The 22,007-nt window shown below is 43.3% G+C and overlaps 1 protein-coding gene across 7 annotated transcripts in view; it reads right to left on the reverse strand.

Annotated features, from left to right (window-relative positions):
• Positions 1–22,007, reverse strand: part of SYT9 (synaptotagmin 9) — an 82,563-nt gene that overhangs the window by 40,091 nt on the left and 20,465 nt on the right. For 6 of the 7 annotated variants that reach the window (XR_015949558.1, XR_015949557.1, XM_088667841.1 and 3 more), the window contains exon 2: positions 818–1,163. Coding sequence is in view for 5 of the 7 variants with exons in the window: in XM_088667841.1 (XP_088523967.1) it covers positions 818–1,163 (346 nt within the window). In the remaining 2 variants the exon portion in view is untranslated. Of the gene's footprint in view, positions 1–817; positions 1,164–7,850; positions 7,891–22,007 lie in introns of all 7 variants that reach the window. The other variant, XM_088667858.1, reaches the window with a different exon arrangement.

Consider the following 22,007-nt stretch of genomic DNA (forward strand, 5'->3'; position numbering starts at 1 on the left):
GGAAGAAATGTGTGAAGGGTGATTTCACAAGCCCTAAAATTGTGTTGAAATACATGACTTTTACCCATGTTATGAAAACACCCTGAAATGCATTTACCCTCCCCTTTTTGTAAAAAGGAGGAAGAGGAGGTGCCAAGCAGCAATAAATGGGATGGCATAGTGTGGACGACTTACTGATTTGCAATCCTTTGGAATGTTTTCCATCTTTTGAAGCACTAGCTATACCAAGGCTGACCAACACACTTACTGACACACAGCTGCAAAGTGTCAAGGGGTACCAAAGAGACTCTGCCTCCCTTGCTTCACACGGGATGCTGATTTGTGACCCAGTGTGAGGAAGGTGGTCAGGCAAGCCTCAGGTGGTTGGAGAAAATGAAGTGATCCCCTCGGTTCCTTCCCCTAAATCCCACTCTGAACACAGTAAACTGTAGTGGTCCTTTCTTCCTTGACTTCCCCTTTCCTCTGGCCTTTTATGTTTGATCTTCCAGCCACACTGGTTTGCTGGCTCCTTTGTCTCGATTGCAACCAGGCGTTTACTAAAAATCCTCTCTCGGGATCATGGGAACTGGTGAATGAAGGCAGGGGATGCACTGGTTGCCCATCTCTCCCCTTATCAGGAATGCTATCTCTAAATTAGTCTCTGATGCCTTCTTCCTTCCCCATCAAGAATCCTGCTCCTGCATTTGATTAAGCAAACACAAACCTCCACCTGTGCAGTCCTTGGTGATCAAGGAGCCTGTTAGGTAAGGGATACTTTTTGGCACAGTAAAGCTTTTTTACTTTGGGGGCGACTCTGTTCCTTACTGGAGCTACTGACCGTGCAGAAGGAGTTGGCTCCGTGATCTGTCGATGCATCCGAACATTATGCACACAGTTTTCCTTGGTCCCTGTCTTAGCGTCCAAAGGGATGTCAGGGGATGTGTGGCTAATCTTCATGGAAGAGTCGGGGTAGGTGGTAGGTTGTCCCAAGTAATCCTCACTATACTCGTGGTCATTGGTCTCTGTGTCTGTATAGTTCAGGGACTCCTGTTTGTCTTTGTTTCCAGGCAGGCCACGTTCTCGCCAAGGAACCCAACACAGCTTCCAGGACACAAACAGAGACACCCCAAACAAAGCAAGTCCACATGCTGTGACAACTAAGGACAGTAAACTCACTGTGATATCTGAAAAGAAGGAAAATAAATACATGTTAACACTGGAAGGAAAAATCAGTTCTAAGACAAGAGACTTTAACAGAAATAAACCTTCGATTAAGGGCGGGATAGCAATTTAATAAATACAACCATTTTCTTTGTGCATAGAAGCTGCTGTGTAGGTCAAAATTTTGGTACTGTTTTCCTTCCCAACTCGCCACTCAAGAAAAAAAGACATATCATCGAACTAGCACAGGACTTTGTGATGCTCACCGAATGCTGTTTTACAAGACACATTGTTTTATCATCCAGACTTCAAGAAAACCTAATGCCTCTGCTTTATGTATCACACTTGTCTCTGTCTCTCCTGCTCCACTATTTCCACCCTTCCTCCTCCTCTCTCCTATTCTGCAGGCCCCTTTGCGCACACACCTTGTTCTCCCTGCACAAATGTAATGCCTGGAGAGAGTAGGGGCGTAGGAAGGGGGTGGGGGGCGCCCCGGGTGTCATCCTGAAGGGTTTGACATTCGGCATGCCCCGCCCCCCCGGCTGCCTGTGACTCCAAGCCCGGCAAGTGGCAAAGCAGCGAGTGGCAAAGGTGCAGCTCTCGCCCTTCCCCCGGCTCGCTGTAGGAGAGGATCGCGGTGCCATACCGAGACCGGCCCCTGGGGAGGATCGCGCAGCCGCACTGATCGGCCCCGTGGGCGGATCTCCCCGCCCTCGGGTGCATGACATGTGTGCCGGTCCAGGTTCCAGAGCACCCAGCTCTGCCCCTGGGAGAGGGAACATTGTTACAGCAGGAAAACAAATAGAATAAAAGCTTCTGCCATGGATTATAGTTTTTAACACTGTTTACAGTTGATCTGTTTCATATTGCCATCATGGTGCATCTGCAGCAGCACAATTAAAAGCCTTTATCTGCCCCAGCTGCAACAAAACATGTCTCTACAGCCACAGCAGGCTCCGACGGTTTGACTTCACTCCCAAAGGCTCATTCCTCCATTGTCTCCTGAGACGGATGGATGCCAACTGGCATTCTATAGGAGCCTAATGGATGGTAAGACAAGATATAAAGATTTTACATAAATGAAATAATAAAAAGCCTGTTTCCCTTTTTGTTTGTGTGTGAGTGTCTCACTGTACACACACACACACACAGAGAGAGAGAGAGAGAGAGAGAGAGAGAGAGAGAGAGAGAGAGAGAGAACATCACACAGCCTTCAGAAAATGTACTGATTAACAGAGAAGATGTTGCTGAAATTGTGAAAAGTAGCTGTTTCACTTTTCAAAACAGCTGCAAGAGCGCAGATGCTTTTTGCCACGCAGGACTATTTATCCTTTTGTGGATAACAATGTCAGGCTTTTATTTGGGTACTCGTTCACAAGACCCTCAAAGAAATTTTAGCGGGGACCTCCCAAGGCAGTACAACAACCCTTACTAGTGACTAAGCGGCAACAGAAAGAAGAAAGGCCTTTTGTATTGCACATGGTAAGTGGAAGTCAAGAGTATTTCCATGTTTCCAAAAACCCAATGGCTATAAGAACCCACAGTCTATAATTTTGGGTAACAACCATCCCTCCTTCAAATTGTTCTTTAACCTGGAAGCCTCCAAATGGATCACCTGTTTTGCTGCTTTTTTCAGCAAAGCTTTACCCTCCTATTTTCCTGGGGCATTCTAAGTCACAGGGAACTGACATAATAATGATAATAATAATCATAATCATAATCATAATAATAATAATAAATATTTATACCCTGCCCATCTGGCTGAGTTTCCCCAGCCACTCTGGGTGGCTTCCAACAGAATATTAAAATACAATAGTATATTAAACATTAAAAGCTTCCCTAAACAGGGCTGCCTTGAGATGTCTTCTAAAAGTCTGGTAGTTGTTTTTCTCTTTGACATCTGGTGGGAGGGCATTCCACAGGGATAGGCGATTTGCTCACCTTTCACAAAATCCTACTATTATCTTATCTTGTAGCCATGCTGACACATCTGGGTTACTACAGAGAGAAACAGCAAAAAGGAGGCTAAAAGAAACAGCCGTTTACAGAGATTTTTGCAGAGCTTCTTAAATAGGTGCTGCACCAAATATACAGAAAACATTCACAAACAGTGAAGCGCTCCTTGGAGAAAGGCAGCAGTGTGGTGGTGGGGGGTGGGGAGAGAAAGAGAGCCTTGCATGTATTTTTAAAGGGTTACAGGAGAGCGACTAATGGCCATGCAGGGCAGAGGAAGGCTGCTCAGCTGCTAAAGAACAACTGAAAATAAAATCACAAAACTGTGTGGGAAATGAGACTGCTCTTTGTTGAACAAGAGCCTGGGAGATTTGTACAACCACAGCCACGTTCCTGACCCCATCCCTGATGATGTGCTCCCTTCCCCATGATATCTATGCATGGTGTGTGATGTCTGTAATGGGCAAGTCTTCATATGAACTGTTGAAAGCATCTTCCTTTCTTCACAGATACCTAGGGCTCAAGAGGTGTGATGTTGCAGGTGTGGCCAGGAGGCATGGCCTCCTTCCTGCATCTATATGTTTAAAGGTAAAGGAACCCCTGACCATTAGGTCCAGTTGTGACCAACTCTGGGGTTGCGGCGCTCATCTCGCATTATTGGCAGAGGGAGCCGGCGTACAGCTTCCAGGTCATGTGGCCAGCATGACAAAGCTGCTTCTGGCGAACCAGAGCAGCACACGGAAACGCCGTTTACCTTCACGCTTGGAGCGGTACCTATTTATCTACTTACACTTTGATGTGCTTTCGAACTGCTAGGTTGGCAGGAGCTGGGACCGAGCAAAGGGAGCTCACCCTGTCGCGGGGATTCGAACCGCAGACCTTCTGATCAGCAAACCCTAGGCTCTGTGGTTTAACCCACAGTTTAGCCAGTGCTTTTTTTTCTAGAAAAATAGGTGCCGGTACACACCACAAAGTTGTTACAGTAAATGCCACACTTTTTAACAACAACAAAATCCTTGAGTACCCCCTGAACCCCCACTACTTTTAGCTATAGGTGTGGATGGCAATTTCTGAGAAGGGGCAACTACTGCAATGGAATCGCTAGCTTCTAGAGCAGGCATAGGCAACCTCGGCCCACCAGATGTTTTGGGACTCTAGATGTTTTTGGCCTACAACTCCCATGATCCCTAGCTAACAGGACTTGTGGTCGGGGATGATGGGAATTGTAGTCCCAAAACATCTGGCGGGCCAAGGTTGCCTATGCCTGTTCTAGAGTGAGGAAGAAGGAAAGGTAATCTCCTCTCACTGACTGCTGGGAAACTGTGACCCCCAGCAATAGGAGTTCTACACCAATGGGGCAGCAGTGAGGAGACAGTCGAAGTGTAGGAAGGATGCCCTACAAGAAACTTTGCAAAATGACTCACTATTTCATTTGTTTAATTTTTATTTTCTCTATCGGAAACGGTTCACAAAGCAGTTAACATTAGAAGGGGGAAAAACACAACTCAAGCAAACAACAAAAGACGCAAGCTCCCCACCTACAGAAAGCGAGCAAATCAAGAAGAAGTGTGTGTGTGTGTGTGTGTATCTGGCAGTGGCATGCGATCAATGGACTAGGCTGGTCTCCCAAATATTCTCAGTAAATTAGACAATTAAATCCTGGTGCCTCCTTCCCAAAGTCCAGGAAGCTCCTGCCCAGCTTAGGGAGGGAGATGTGATGCTCTGATGGGGTGCAAGAGCCCTCTGGCCACCTTCCCAAAGAGGCAGGAGGGCTCCAGCATCTTGTCAGAGGTGCCTACTTCTGAAAGCCCAGGGAGCTTCTGCCCAGATTAGGGAGGGAGGCGCAGTGCCCACACGTGGGATCTCAGGATATCGCCCTCCCTGAATTGCCTTCACAAGCTGGTGCCTCTGGTCCTAACTGTCCCCTATGGAAAATTTCACCGCACACCACTGATCTCTTGAGTAAAATGAAATGCTTTGCTTTTTCAGCACATTCCTTTTTTAATTCCTGTTATTTCTTTTATGCTGATGTGTTTCATAGTTACAAACACACAATTTACTATGACTAAACTGTGCTTGCTGACAAGGCAGTGGTTTGCAAGCAATCCCTTTGATTACTGAGTATATGATTCATACCAGGCAGGCCCTATTCCTTTCACTATTCATAGCTATTAAATCCCTTGGGGCATCCTTGGAGTAGAGGTGCCTCAGGTAATGAGTGTTCCAAGCAGTCGTCTCTCCAGCGTTAAAAGACTCTATTCCTATGGAGCCGCCTTCATATTACTTACACTTGTGATTTACCCTCAACCTCACTACATCTTCCTGGGCAGTTCAGCTCCTCTGAACCTATTTATCTAGGCCTAAATATATTCCTGCAGGCTGTTATTTCTTGGCCTGGAGTCAGGAACTTGTACCTCCCTTCAACAGCCCCGGCTGCCCAAATGTACAGAAGCTTCAATGGAATTGTACAGTTTTCAGGCCTTTGTTAATCTTCAATGTAAAGGTGATTTTTTTTTCCTTACAAGATCGCTTTTCAAAAGAATCACAGCAGTGCACCAGCACCTCAACAGCTGTAAAGGCCACAGCTCAGCTGCATTGACAGTAAACACATTTTTTTTGGGCTATGTATCCCACTTACTCTTGCAGATAATCAGAATCTCCTTTATATCATACAGGAGAGTTTCTATATATTAAGGCAGAGGGGAGGGGGAATATAATTCTACTATCGTAATGCCTGGAAATTCTAATCTTCACCCAATCAAGGTATTTGTCCTATCTCCTTGGAAACTGGTGTGGCATAGCTACTTTGTGACTGCAAGCAGCAGACCATCTTTGCTTTTGCAATGGTCCACGAAGGCTGAGATGGCCTATCAAAGCTTCCCTCCCCCTCCCCTTGTCTTTCTCATTTTCTATTGTGGTACATCAAGGTCAGCAGAAGTAGTTCATGCACTGCTTCAAACCAGTGACCTTACTTTCCCAGGAGAATGCTGTCACTTTGCTGTGTTTAAGGAGGTTTTCAACAATGCTAGGTCATACTACTGTCAGGAAGAAAACATATTTTTACTGACTGCGTTTTTATATGTATCTGTGTGAAATTCAAACTCCTTTCCCCCAACCCTACCCGCTTAAGATCTAAGAGTGTGAGTATCCCCAGAGGTCCAATTTATAGCATTTTGGCTCCTTATGCCTCCCCATAAGGAAGAGTAAAAGCAGTAGTTTAAACTTTAAATGCTTCCACATTTTCAGAAAACACATTTAAGGAGCACAGCCTCATTGTCATCCATTGTTGTCTTTCCCAAAGGAGGGAATGGAAATCAGAAAGGAGAGCGAGTGCTAAAGAGTTACTAAACAGCATTAAACATTGAAGTGGCAGACAACTTAGAAATACACACACAAACAGAGAAAGGAGAAATCTGAATTACAAAGATGCTTTACTTTACCTTAGCTCTTTTGTGTATACAAGAAACGCTGCCTGTTAGTCACACTTATACCCCCCCCCCGCACTTCCCCAAGTGAGCGGATTCAATGCACCTTGGCATTCCTACCTTCTACTGACAAGCTAATTAGCACTACAAAACACCAAGGATGTACAAAAATGTAATCCTTACAAATAATTCAGTAATTTGCATGCTTGTCATGTGGATCATTGCTGAACATATACAGGACATGTGTGTGTGTGTGTGTGTGGAGGGAGGGAGAGGAGAGGAGAGGAGAGGAGAGGAGAGGAGAGGAGAGAGAGAGAGAGAGAGAGAGAGAGAGAGAGAGAGAGAGAGAGAGAGAGAGAGAGAGAGAGAAAGCTAATACTGTAATATAATCCTTCTAGGTGGCATCCTACACAAGGAGCTAGTTGTGTATAAATGTATGATGTCATAAGAAAGGGCTGTGGTCTTCTAGTAAGACTGTAGCACGAGAAAATACAGTCATAAGGGTGGTTGTCAACCCCTTAAAGGTAATCAAGATAAGGCACTGGGCAGCCATAACTCTTGGTGACTTGCCAGTCATTTGAAGCCACCAGTTAGGAGAGTGGAAAAATTTGATGAGATCATCATAGTTTGCATTTATCTGCCTTGGGGGAGAGTGCCTTTGCAGGCGAAGTCAAACTGTTGGGAGGTTGCAGTGCCTGCTGTGGCTGCAGAGACATGTTTTGTTGCAGCTGGGGCAGATGAAGGCGTCCGGTTGTGCTGCTGCAGATGCACCATGGCAGTTCTTCTTTCTGCTCTCCTCCCATTGCTCATCAAATGATATTAAAAATAGGATAAAGCCCAGTAATGCCCTTGCTTAATGGGAGATCCCAATGTCAGCTGCAGACAGACAGAGTGAAAGACTGTTCTGCTGTTCTGGAGGAGCTTTTCCAACAACTCAAAAGGCCATGAGGTCTCAGCTCTTTAATGCTTTGCTTTCTATTCTTGCATAGCAAATAACCCCCTGATAAAGGATCAACTTGGTGTTTCTTTTATTGCATTGAAAAAGAGCCCTTTCCCCTTTGGCAAGACAGCAATCCAACGCAATTCTGGCCTACCTACATTAACTATGAATGGGATAATTTTCACACACACCTAAGCAGTGAACAGCATGGGAAAGGCATAGATAAGAGCAGCAAGTCATTTGGGAACCAGCCCTCATAAACTTTCCACATTACACTGCAGCAAGCTAGTTGTCATGGGGGTGAAGGGGAAGAGAAGCATAGCCAACAGCGAGTGCATCTGTGGAATTGCCAGACAGGTGGAATTGGATATATAGCACAAAATTCCGCTTACCTTGCTTCATGGATACAGAAAACTAACACATCGGCAATACCTAGTGGAAGAAGCCAGATGAGAAGCAAGTAACATTTCTCATGGCCAGGAAGTGAATTTTCAATGGCATTTGCAGCTTTTTTTTTTAACCACTGCCTCCTATTTCCTGAAACAAGTCCACCCATCCACATGCCCTCCATTCTTTCAGTCTTTGCCCAAAACAATAGGAATGTAAGCAGCTGACTTATATCCTAAGTCAGACCACTGTTTCCTCTGGCTCAGTACTGCTTACACCCCCTGGCAGCAAAACTAGTCCAGGCAACTTTTCCAGTCATCCCTGAAAAAACTGGGAACGAATCTGGGATATTTTTTGCATGCAGAGTATGTGCTCTATTTAATAATTTCACAGCGGATCTAGGGAAAAACAGACCATGGGCAGCACACACCTGTGTAATTATGGTTATTTTGGATAACTTTCTCCAAACCTGGAGTACTATACTGCAGAAAGTACCCAGCCCAGCAATAATAGTATAGCTCAGAATAAAACACTAATATTTTTCTGTAAAGCTAAGTACCATATTTGAAGTTTCCCACTTTATGAGCCAAAAAAGGTTGTCTGCAGATTGCTAAGTTGCTATTGAGTTTACGCCGAGAAGGAAGCCGCTTGTTTGAAAACAGCAAATACATACATGCTGGACATTTCTCTGCACCTGCTGTTCACCTCCCATTCTGCTTGGATTCAAAATGATATTGAATTTACTATAGAAATGTTAAGCACCCTTTACAAAAAGAAAAGATACCACATACAGACCTCTGCAGAGATTTCTGTAAGAAGGGACCTTTATCCCCTTGAAGTATGAAAAGATGCAAATGTCAGAAAATGTAAAATGAGCTTACTGTGCCAACCCACTGAAAGAGAAAGGGCACTCTGAAATTTATCCACTTTTGCATGAAAAAGGCAAGAAGCCTTTAATCCTCACTAGGGCTAGAATATAAAATTTGATAGGTTACCATGAACTACAGCAATGGGAATACTTTTTATTACTTATTCATGATCTGACTTCTTTATTCACATAGCATCTGTTCTACTAAAAAGGGTGATTGAATAATAATAATAATAATAATACAGTGGAACCTCGGTTTACGAACACAATTGGTTCCAGAAGTCTGTTCATAAACCGAAGTGTTCGTAAACCGAAGTGAACTTTCCCATTGAAAGTAATGGGAAGTTGATTAATCCGTTCTAGACGAGGAAAAACACCCCCTAGAACGGATTAACCGCTTTGCTCCGATGCCTTCGCGGAGGCCGGGGACCGTTTCCGTGACTGGGCTGTGCAGCCGCGAAAGCTGCCTCCGGAAGGCATCGGAGCCGGGACTTCGCTCCGATGCCTTTGCGGAGGCCGGGGACCGCTTTCGCGAAGCGAAGTCCCGGCTCCGATGCCTTCCGGAGGCTGGGGCTTCGCTCCGATGCCTTTGCGGAGGCCGGGGAGCACTTTCGTGACTGCAGCCCAGTCACGGAAACGCTCCCCGGCCTCCGCAAAGGCATCGGAGTGAAGCCCCAGCCTCCCCGAAGGTATCCGACACTCCGATGCCTTTGGGGAGGTTTGGCCTTTGCTCCGATGCCTTCGGGGAGGCCGGTCCTTCGCTGCGGGCCTCCAGGAGGCATTGGAGCGAAGGCCCGGCCTCCCCGAAGGCATCGGACGCTGAGTAGACCTCCGGCACCTCAGTTTACTAACTTCCGGGTTAGGATAGTTCGTAAACCGAAAGTTCGTAAACCGAGGTGTTCGTAAACCGAGGTACCACTGTAATAATAATAATACTCCACCCATCTGGCTGGGCTTTCCCAGCCACTCTGGGAGGGTTATAACATATCTAAAAACATAATAAAAACATCAATCCTTAAAAAGCTCTCTAAACAGAGTTGCCTTCAGATGTCTTCTAAAAGTCAGATAGTTGTTTATTTCCTTGACATCTGAAGGGAGGCATTCCACAGGGTGGGTGCCACTACCGAGAAGGCCCTCTGCCTGTAACTTCCTTTCTTACAGCGAGGGAACCAGCAGAAGGCCCTCGGAGCTGGACCTCAGTGTCCAGGCAGAATGATGGGGGTGGAGACGCTCCTATAGGTATACAGGACCGAGGCAGTTTAGGGCTTTAAAGGTCAGCACCAACACTTTGAATTGTGCTCAGAAACGTACTGGGAGCCAGTGAAGATCCTTTAGGACTGGTGTTATATGGTTCTGGCGGCCAATCCCAATCACCAGTCTAGCTGCCGCATTCTGGATTAGTTGTACTTTCCAGGTCACCTTCAAAGGTAGCCCCACGTAGAGCGCATTGCAGTAGTCCAACCAGACTATGCACCACTGGCGAGACAGTCTGCAGGCAGGTAGGGTCTCAGACAGGATTAATGCACGATATTATCCCATTGCACCCTATTGCTTCTCACCTTGCAACAAAACAAAACAAAGCAGGATTTTAAAAATAATTGAATAGGTTATAAACTTCTGTCAGATTCTTCCAGGCAAGTGGGTCTATAGGATTGCAGCTATAGGCACCTTTGCTATCCACTGATCCACCACTAATTTGCAATTCTTAGTTATGTTAATCTAGAACAGGCATCCCCAAACTGTGGCCCTCCAGATGTTTTGGCCTACAACTCCCATGATCCCTACCTAACAGGACCAGTGGTCAGGGATGATGGGAATTGTAGTCCAAAACATCTGGAGGGCCGAAGTTTGGGGATGCCTGATCTAGAACCCTGAAATTTGGAAAGGGCAGCCGGCATAGGTAGTAAGCACTATTGAACACAATGGGATTTACTTCCGAGTAGAAATGCCTAGGATTAATCTGTCTCTAAAAGTATATTGCTTTTAGAGACTGGTTTTGCAGATGTCTAACAATAATTAAAATGGACAGAACATTTCCAAATGACTATGGAAGCACACATGGAACTTTGAATCAGACTGTTAAAAGAGGTAATTAAAACAATGAAGCTGGTCAATTGCAAAACAAGGAACAGGGTCCATTTTAACTTGCTGCTTGGCCCTGATCCTATATGGTGACACGGAAGCAACATTTTAGTCTGAAGGAAACTCATAAGTGGTTTATAAACCTTCCTGGGGAACTCTACCAATTGCAGCTCTGTAAGGATAAGATAGGTCTTCCAATGACTCTCCGCACCCTTGTTGTTGTTGTTTAGTTGTTTAGTCGTGTCCGACTCTTCGTGACCCCATGGACCAGAGCACGCCAGGCACTCCTGTCTTCCACTGCCTCCCGCAGTTTGGTCAGACTGATGTGGTGGCTTCGAGAACACTGTCCAACCATCTCGTCCTCTGTCATCCCCTTCTCCTTCTGCTCTCCGCACCCTTAACAAACTAACATTCCCAGGAGTCTTTGGAGGAAGTAACAACTGTTGAAAGGGATTGACAATCTTTTAAATATATAGTGCAGTGAGGGCCCACAATCTAAGTAGACAGGAAGTCTTCCAGGGAAAAAAAAACTTTGCATTTTATATCCAAGAATACCATGCAGAGAACAGTATGCTCTCCAACCATTTTATATGATCAGTAAGATTTAACTGTACTGTATACTAATACAGACTAGAGAACTGATAGTGGAGGTTTTTCCCCCCCTTTTAAAAAACCTGTCATTTTTCAGTTCTTTCTTCTGTTAGATTACAATTCTTACCTAAAGGCCTACTTAATCTCTTCACAGTGATGCTGCCACAGGCAACATGAAGGATACAGCTATTCCTGTCAATCATCTGTACGTTCTAAATAAAGTATAGAGTAACACACCCATTTTTCAGATACAAATCAAGAGACATTGCACACATTTCTTGCTCGTTAGTACTCCTTCGTCTTTCCTTCCAGTCATTTGAACTAACATCCTAAGAAGCAAATTACCTTTCAACTTCTTAATGCAGCTATTACACATACGGTACTTTCAGAATAAGGACAGCATAGTAATTATTTGTTATTTGCAGACGAGTTGTTCCAATAGGAACTCTGTGTATGTATGCCCGATGTTTTTACACAGTCTCAAATTCAGTAGCCAAGTGACAGCAATGTGTAAAATGGATCAAAGTTAATTGTACTGATCAGAATGCTTATTGTGTCTTTTCAACTGACTGACAGTAGGCACTGCCTTGTATCCAGTTAGTGGAGAGAAGACAGAATAATGAAATATTTTTCTTGTATATAATTTTATAAGATCCTGTTGGAAGTGAAACACACATCCATATAAAATCTAGCACAAAGCAGCCCCAATCATAATCAAAGTAATAACAGTTTAGTGCAAACAGAATCAAATGCACAGATTAGATTGTCTTTGCTTGACTATAATGTAACTCAGACAGACAATGAATCACTACTCTTGAATTGTTCTAATCTAATTACAACCACAGGTAGAAGAGTAAATAAATATATATTTGCTTCTGCCCCATCAGAGTGGTTTACAGTGTTGAAAACTTGCACCATAAATTTTACAAGGGTAAAGGTTGTAGCAGCTTACTTTGAAAATATAAATCAATACTTGAAAACTCCACACTGGAGCAACAAAGGTGGTCCCGCCCCCCAAAGCTACCTCCCAAATTCTCATATTAAAAGGTGTTATTGTGCTTAACCTCCCACCCAAAGGAGAGATTAAATTCACATAAATGTTATTTTATGGAACGGTTTTTGTTGGTGGTAGTCTATGCATTCTCTTGAGTTCACAGAACTGACGGTTGGTATTTGATCTGTCCAAAGCAAACACCAAAATCCTTGATCATTATATCCTTCATTATAAAATACTAAATTATCACGTTGCATGTTTGCAAATTCATGGAGACTTCATTATATCATTGCCTAAGAGATGGCAGAAACTGGATCCCATTCAAAATGTAAAATTCATGGAGAAAGCCAATATTTATGAATACTTGATTAGGCTGTGAATCTGAGAATGCCATATAAAGCCAAAGCAATCAATGCTAAGTACCCAGCCTAGGAAGGAGACTGAGACTGAGAGAGATAGAATCCACAAGGGAGCTTCCCTCAAGCACTGGGAAATGTGCTAAGAAGCCAGTGTTACCAGCAGAGATACACCAGTATTAGGAATCTGAAAACAAACCAAGTGCATGGGATTTTTTCCCCAAAACAGGTTCAAAGTACCTTTTGCATATAAAATTCTATTCTCCTGACACTACCTTATTCTGCTGTTGAAGGGGATGGATCCTCATTCCTGGTTCCGGAACAGCTGGCTTTGAAAAATGTCATACAGGATAAAACAACCGCCAGCAACCAGGCCAATTTACCTGCATTTTCTGCAACATCCATTTAACCTCTTCTTGTACCATTTCTGAAACACGCATCCAATTAAGCTTTACATAAAAGCTTTCCCATTTAGGGCAGGCAAATTAAGCAAGAGGAACGTTCCCACAGGGAATGTAAACAGCACTGTGATTATAGCTTAAAGAGAGAATCTACAAAATAGGCAGAGATAGGGAAAGCAATGTTCTTGCGTCACTGATACCCACTCGTAGTGACTGGGCATGCAATAAAGCTCAGAAATGGGGCCTGTTGGTGTTCAAAAGCTTTATTTGCCTCTTTGTCACAGTTACTTTCAGAGAAAAATTGGAGTAGCAGTTCTGCTAATGGCTGAATACTAATTACAGGTGGGATTCACCTAACCAACACGTCAGCTGAAGGACTTCCTGCTTGTGCAACATGGATTTCCCTCCCCCTCTGCCCTCTGTGTGTCTGAAATTGGCTTGGGGGGCTGGGTGGAGAACAGGGTTCAGGGGAGAAGGGAGGGTCGTCCCATCTGGCAAGACTTGTGCAGACAGAACTACTGGAAAAATGAAATGTTGAATTCCACCCTATAAGAATTTCCAATCCCCAAAATCTTACCTGGCATTGACCTTTTGAGCTCTTACGTAAGCTGACAAGTCACACTGAATCCCAAATTCTTTGTACAGGTGCCTTGTAGCAACTGGCAGTTAGAGGCCCCCAGTAAACTTTGTATGTGAAGTAGCAGTTAGGATTCAGCTAGAGCTGATCTTTTCACCCCTCGTTGTTACTGTTGTTTACACATGGGTATTACCTTTTATATATATTTTTAGGGACGCAGGTGGTGCTGTGGTCTAAACCACTGAGTCTAGGGCTTGCCAATCAGAAGGTCGGCGGTTCGAATCCCCGCAACGGGGTGAGCTCCCATTGTTTGGTCCCTGCTCCTGCCAACCTAGCAGTTCGAAAGCACATCAAAGTGCAAGTAGATATATAGGTACTGCTACAGTGAGAAGGTCAACAGCATTTCCGTGTGCTGCTCTGGTTCGCCAGAAGCGGCTTAGTCATGCTGGCCACATGACCCGGAAGTTGTACGCCGGCTCCCTCAGCCAGTAAAGCAAGATGAGCGCCGCAACCCCAGTCATCCATGACTGGACTTAATGGTCAGGGGTCCCTTTACCTTTACCTATTACCTTTTTTAAAAATCCTATTTTTATATTAACACAACATTTAAAAAGATTTTTTCTGCAGGCTTTGATTCTCCACAGCCACAAACCAATTATTCTTTACAAAGTCTAAAAAAACCACCCCACCAACATATTAGAAGTACATGAAAGAAATGATTACAAAAACCCAATGGCAGCTCAGTTGGTAGCGCATGAGATTCATAATATCAGGGTCACAGGTTCAAGACCCATGTGGGGCAGAAAGATTTCTGCTTTGTAGAGTGTTGGACTAGGTGACCCTCATGGTCCCTTCCAACTCTACAATTCTATGATTCTATTATTCCCCTGCCAGTTCCCTCCTCAAAACAACAAACCATTGCAAAGAGAGGGCATTAGCAGTAGGAAGGAGCCCCACCTCACTACCTCAGACAGACATTGCCACACCACACCACTCTTGATGTTAACCTTGTTGTCTTGAGCATGTCCTACTGTGGGCAAGGTTCAAACCATAGTTAAGCTATGAGCCATCCAACTGCAAACCATGGCTTGCCAATTTAGAAATCACCAAAAGTCACAGACTTAAATGTCCTGAGAGAAGGCAAGAGAGCCTTCACCATTCTACTGGGATTTGAAAAGCAGGCCACCCTAGCCCTAAAGAACAATGATATTTTACCAATAATTTTATTGCATAAACTGCTTTGAGGGTTTTTATAATAAGGCAGTCTATAAGTATGCTCTCAAAGGAGAAGGAGACAACAGAGGACGAGATGGTTGGACAGTGTTCTCGAAGCTACGAACATGAGTTTGACCAAACTGTGGGAGGCAGTGGAAGACAGGAGTGCCTGGCGTGCTCTGGTCCATGGGGTCAAGAAGAGTCGGACACGACTAAACGACACAACAACAACAACAGCAACAACAACAACAACAACAAGTATGCCAAAATAATGGTAGGAACAAGACTGAAGAGAATGGGATATTGCTTTTCAGCTTACTTTCTCCCTTACATTTATTCTGTTTTTACTGCAGTGTAGTTTGGTTGCAATGTCTTAATTCTCTTGTTATTTGTATGGCATCTAGAGAATTTTATCATCATAAATATAATAAATGTTACGTGACACTATTTTTGTTTTATAGTTTTTAATCTTACTGTAACATGTAAATTAATGTAGTCTACTATGTGGGGGGTTGTGCCTGTGTCATAATGCGCCCTGAGTATGAGGGACACAGGAGGAATAAAATCTGAAGAACAAACAGTAACACAAATTATTTAGCTGTAAGTGGGTACATGCTAATAGAATAAAAATATAGGCTGCATTCAGTCCAGAGACTGGATAAAACCACATCATAAATCAGGCAGGACAGGTACAGGAGGTATTCCTACAAATTACCAAGCTAATGCAATTTAAGAGAGCAAAAATGTTTTGCAAAGCTGCAGCACTATGATTATTTTTGATTTGTTATGAACAAAACTCCTAACACAATTATATAGCTTTGCCTCTCTGTATGAAGGAAGCTGGGAAAAACTCTGTGTTCTAAGATTTCAAAAATATTTTAAAGGAAGCCAGAGCATAAAGGAGCCTGCTCAGTCACAGGCAATGTTGCCTTTCTGCAATTACCTCCCAAGGGACAGTCACAAATGAAGATTGGTGCCATTTAGGAGAGAAAATAAAACTTCAAACATTTACCTACATGTTCGCACTGTTTGATAGAATTTAGTAACCAATCCTGATTTTGCCTTGATGTATACTGGCACTTAAAAGTAAATGCTGCTGGCCTCCTTGGGAATTGTCAACAGCATTACTGATCACCTTGCATTTTCATACTTTGTTTACATAGGACAGGAGATGTTCAGAAATCCTTCTAACACTTTTTGAAGCAGCACCCCTTCAGATTGCCTTGCCTGGATTTATATGAATGTCTGCATTGCAAATGAACAATTTGGCCCACAGTCCTTTGCCTGTGGTTTTTCCAGCAGCAACAAGAAAAGGATGCAAGGCAATTAAATCTACATTACGACCCATCCATTCTCCATTGCTTCACAGGTATTTGAAGCACCTATTGGCTTCTGCTAGCAAAGGGAAAGCCATGTGACAGCTGACATGTCACAGTTAAGTGTTTCAAAGTTGAAAATTGCCACGTGACTCTATTCTTCTGCCTCCCACTGATTCATAGGAGGGTAGGACATATTTGGCTAGTAGCTGAAGACACACGCTTCTGAGGATGAAAGGAAGAGCATGGACAAGTGGACTAGTTATTATCTGAATGAAATGCTAGAATGTAAGCTCATGTGGCCCTATTGCACTCAATGGAAGTAATAGATGAATCTTAAAAGCTGTACCACATAGGCAGCTTAAAATAGGGTATTTCCATAGCTATACTGGGGTAATGTTACATACACAACAATACCAAGACTAATGGGAGTGCACTGATAGAATTGCAGGCTATCTAAATCCTGAAATACTCCAGTTTAATGAGACTTTGAACAGGTGAGGTCGGATGTGCACATGCCATGCATAACCAATGGCTGCTTCCTTCAAACCAAAATTTACCAGTGGGAGGTTGAAAAGGTTTACTATCAATTCAGAGCAGGTTTCCCCACCTTTTTAATTTAAAGCAGATTCAAAGGGCTCCCAACTGGATCAAGCGAGTGATGCTTGGGGGGGGGGGAGTGTTTCCATACAGAATTGCTAAACATCTCATCTACTTTCGTCCAGAGACTTAACCAAATGCATAAGATATGAAATGTTAGAAGCAACAGGAATGTCCACATTCGCTTTTACTCATGAGGCCAACAGAGGGAAGATGTTAGCTGGGGGTGAGAGCAATATTTGATTTAAAAAAGTATAATTCCATACTTTTAGAAAACATTAAGGAGGAGTTTCACTTTTCTTCCATATGTCTGAACCTGTGTCTGCTTTTGTACCCAACCTCTTATTTAGTTGGGTCTTGTTTTGGGAAAACCTGCACTAGTTATACATTCTCTTTTCAAGCTCACCAAATGTACTACCCTGCTGTAATAACAGGGAAAATCTGATTCACAGGGCATCTTAAGAAGAACTCTAGTGCAATTAGGAATGCATTAACACTTTATAATTCAAAAGTGCTTTTTCATACTTCCTCTTCTTCTAAACAAGATGTGTCACTGCCATCTAATTATTTGACTTTTAAGCATGACTCAGCAAACTCCTCAGAGAAACTTTCTGCAGCAATAGGTGCTAGAACTCAAGAAAGCTAAGGGTGGAATTCGATCCTGAGCAAGCATTTCAGCTTGCCAAACAGAAAGCTTGCACTGTTTCTTGGGGGTGCTCCCAACCCCACCCCCAGAGCCAATTTCAGGTGTGTGGGGGCATGGAGGGGGGAAGGAGAGGGAGGAAATCCCCACTGCACAAGCAGAAGCCCTTGAGCAAGGTTTCCATGGATGAGGTTCATTGGATGAATCCCATCCTGTGTTTTCAGTTTTTAAGAACCCAGTACATTAATACTGACAGCCTCGGTCCTAAAAGGCAAATCCCTCTTTGTTAGCGAGTTCTGTCACCAGAAACACCACAGCTGTGACAGTTTAAAAACAAAGAGGTATGTTGTCTTTTATGGTCGTTGTTCTTTCAGTTGTAGTTTTTAGTTGTTCTATTACTGGCATCAGCTAGTATTAGTGGGAGCAATGTAACATATAAACCAAGAGCTAATGCATTCTACCTGTAAAAGATCTGTGAAAGTCAGGGCTGGCCCAAGGAATTTTACTGCCTGAAAAAAAAGGAGCAAGCTCCTCTTCCCCTTGCTCCATGGGCGTACCCAGCGAGGGGCAGGGGGGCAGCTGCCCCCCCCAAGCAAAAAAAATCTACCGTATTTTACGGACCATAACCTGCACTTTTTCCCTCCGAAAACTGAAGGGAAAAAGTCGCTGCGGGTTATGGAAATTGGGCTGTTTCCGCCCCCTCCGCGGCTGCAGCCAGCGACAGGAATGTGGGGGGGGGGAGAGCAGCCTGAGCTGGGGGGGCGGGCGGACGGGAGCTCCATCCTTCCTTCCTTCCCCCCTCTTTCTTTCTTCCTTCCTTTTTCTCTCTCTCCCTCCCTTCTTTCTCTCTCTCACCCCTTCTTTCCATCCTTCCTTCCTTCCTTCCTTCCTTCCTTCCTTCCTTCCTTCCTTCCTTCCTTCCTTCTTTCTCTTTCTCTCTTTCTTTCCTTCCCCCCTCTCTCTCACTCACCCCTTCCTTCCTTCCTTCCTTCCTTCCTTCCTTCCTTCCTTCCTTCTCTCTCTTCCCTCCCTCCCTCCTGCCCTCTCTCTTCCCCTCTCTTGCCCCCCCCCCAGTTTTCATCCTGGGTACACCCCTGCCTTGCTCCACAGCTCCATGTACAAAAGGTATCTGAACTGGTGATGGGACAGTGTTCTCCACATTATCTTAGGGACACAGTCTAGCTAATGGGGTGGTGCACGGGTCTGTCTCTAACACCTAACAGCACTTCATATCTCCACTGCCTGAGAAAACAATCTCACTCTATCTAACAGCAGAGCTAGCCCATGTGAATGTACATTTAGAACTTCAATAAAAGTTCGCTAAAAAACCCACCGTGACTCAGGTAGACAAATTTCCATTCCAGGCATTATGCTCATGTTAGTAGAGCACTTCATACTAGTGACAAAAACCATCAAGGCTGGTGTCTCAATCTCTATACCACTCTAAATACACTTGAATCTTTGGAGCATATCTAACGTTGCTTCTATACAGATTTTCAAGGTACCCAGCTCAATGTAAGGACTGTGGATGGTAGCCTACTTGATAAAACTTGCATTCACATACTTCCATAGATCATGGAAAGAATGGAGGGGTGTGATGTGAACCGGCTATGAGTCTATCTCACATTCAGCAGTTTCAGGCAATTAGACCATTGAGACCATTTGAAAATCTGATTTTGAATATGAATGAACAAAATATTATAAATTTTATACAAAATACTTACTGACCTGGCCATTGGATAATGCAATGCTTATGCTTATATCCTGTTTCTTGAAAATTAATAATAAAAAATAGAAAAATAAAAACACATTCTTGACTCCACAGCCCAGGGAATAATACCTACCGTGTTTCTCATATTATAAGACATGTCTTATATTTATTTTTTCCTCAAAAAAACACACTATGGCTTATTTTCAAGGGATGTCTTATTTTTTTCCTCCTCCTCCTGCCGCGGCCGGCATTGCTGCTGCGCCTATCACTATGTCTTATTTTCGGGGTATGGCTTATATTCCTTGAATGCTTAAAAATCCTGCTATGGCTTATTTTATGGGTATGTCTTAAAATATGAGAAACAGGGTAAGATACCACATTGGCCATTTTAATGCCTGGTGTACTTTTGCTTTTCTTCTGCTCTTAAAAACAACTGCCATGCCAGAAGTAGATGTTATGAGTATTTTTTTTCAGCTGGCATTTCAGAAGGAATTAATTTCTGGGTACCGATAGGAAATAACTTTTTATATATGCTCATGAGTTAAATGTTCACGATCTCTGCTCACAGTGGCAGCTTGTCAGCAAAAGAAGAAATAACAGGAGTTGCAGGTCAAGAGAGACTACAATGAAAGGAGAAGGCAGTAGTTTTTGATGGGAGGAAGGCGAATTTTCTTCATAGCAGTGCTGGTCAGATGGGTCTTTATTATTAGCTCTTTGTAAGTTCCTCCACACCCGCAAGGCCAGTCAGCTGTTCAACCAGGTATGATAAGTCAGTACCTCATATGAACAACTAACTGGAGGAGGAGAAGGCGATGAGGGGGTTTTAAGGTCGCGGATCATTGTGGCTCACATTTACTAATTTAAGCCTGAAAGCAAAGGTGGTGCGAATGGGCAGCTCTCTGAACACCAAGAAAGGGGAAACTGCATGGGAAGCCTCTACTGAAATGGACACAATAAAAGCTGCTGATAGACGACAGCAACACTAATTTACAAGTTTGGAAAAGATATGCAGATCCAATTCCCCTGGAAAAAAGGTCACAAGTTTTATCATAAGTTTTAGTTTCCCTCAAAAAATACCTTGGGTGTGTCTCTTAATCAGAATGCTTAGAATGTGCCCTGAAATTTGGTCACAACTTTAGGAAAAATTATCTTTTTTGGAAACCATAAGTTCTTTCTTCCTTAATTTATTTCATACAATTTATACACTGCTTGATTGCAAGAAACCTCAATTTGGTTTACAAAAAGACAAGACAATAAAACCAATAAAAAATTACAACCCTGCTTTAAAACGTACAAAAGTTAAAATACTAAAGCCGATTAAAATTACCTTAACTTTCTAAGCATCTGTGTAGGCTCATCTAAACAAGAATATTTTAGGAGGCGCCAAAACATTAAAGCTCTTCTAAAATGCAATATGAATGCTTAGTACTATTGTTAAATGTGTTCCATCATGTTTGCTGTACGTGTATTATAGCCACTTCTTAAGAGTTCGTACTTGAGTTAACTTAACACTAATTAATCACTCCATAGCACCCCTTAGTAAACCTGTCATACACAATGAGGGTGGTGAAAGAATGGATTTCTCTCACCTTTTCAATGAAGTGGAGGTGATGTAGAGATTCTGATCCAAATTAGGACTCACAGCTTGTGACTGTATATGTGAGACAGAGTTCATCTATATAAAATAATAGAAAGTACAAGGATGGATAGAGTGATGTAACCTATTGTGTTATGTCCTCCTCTCACAGATCTGACTGGCACCAATCCATGAGAGTTTTGGGTGCCAATTAAAAACCAGACACACACACACACACACACACACACACACACCTAGCAGTATTTAGCTAAACTGGTTCTGAAGGTCAGTAGCTTGCCCTGACTTGCTGATTCCTGGTTTGCAATGATAAGCTTTAATATTATACTGATTTTCTGAAATCTGCTTTTTCATTAAGTGTTTGTTTTGCACAATGTACCCTGTGCTGGAATTATTTTAATGAGGAGTGGACTAGAGAGGCTCTAAATAAAATAAATAACAGGATAATCCAAACCCTCAATGTTGAAGGAGGAGTTGAATGGAATGGAAGTGTTCCCCATCCTGGTCGTCACCATTGGAAAAACTCTGCCATTTGTCAGGGAAGCCCCACCAAAAAGGGGAGCCCTATCATGCCTGCCAAACTAGTAGGTTGAAGGTAGTGTTGGCAGTGATACCACTGGTAACAGCCTGTGGAAAACCTTGAAATGGAGCAATTTGACACAGGGTTCAGGGCTAGCGCAGGACCCACTGGGTCTCACCTTTAGTTTGGTAAAAGCAGCAGAGTTATAGAAATGGCTATGCCTCCCTATTGAGCCCATCACCGCTGGCCATGGATTTCTGAATCCCATTTTTTGAAACTTGTCTCGCTTTTAAATCCCCAAGCTGGTCCAATGGAATATAACATTTCCCCTGCTGTCTTTCCCACATGCCCTTTCTGGTACAAACTCTCATCTATTTAGCTCTATTTGATGCCTGGTATACTAAGCTGCACTTCTAGACATTAATTAATTAATATTAATTACGTGGGAGAATGTCAGAGAAAGAAAGGTGTAAAATGCACAATGAAAAGAAAAGAGTGAAAATGAGGCTGCGGAAATATTGAGGTGACTCATTTCCACTCTTTTTAATCCCTAAAGTGATACGAGAAGAAAAGAATGGATAATATCAAATGAACAAACAAGAAATGCATACAAGAAAACAAGAAGGCTTGTGCAAAGACAAGAGCTTTGAAGGGTGGATGGCATGTTACTTCGCTACCACCTTTAATTAGCAGT

This window comes from Zootoca vivipara, chromosome 1 (assembly GCF_965207765.1).
Source record: "Zootoca vivipara chromosome 1, rZooViv2.hap1.1, whole genome shotgun sequence".
Taxonomy (NCBI): domain Eukaryota; kingdom Metazoa; phylum Chordata; class Lepidosauria; order Squamata; family Lacertidae; genus Zootoca; species Zootoca vivipara.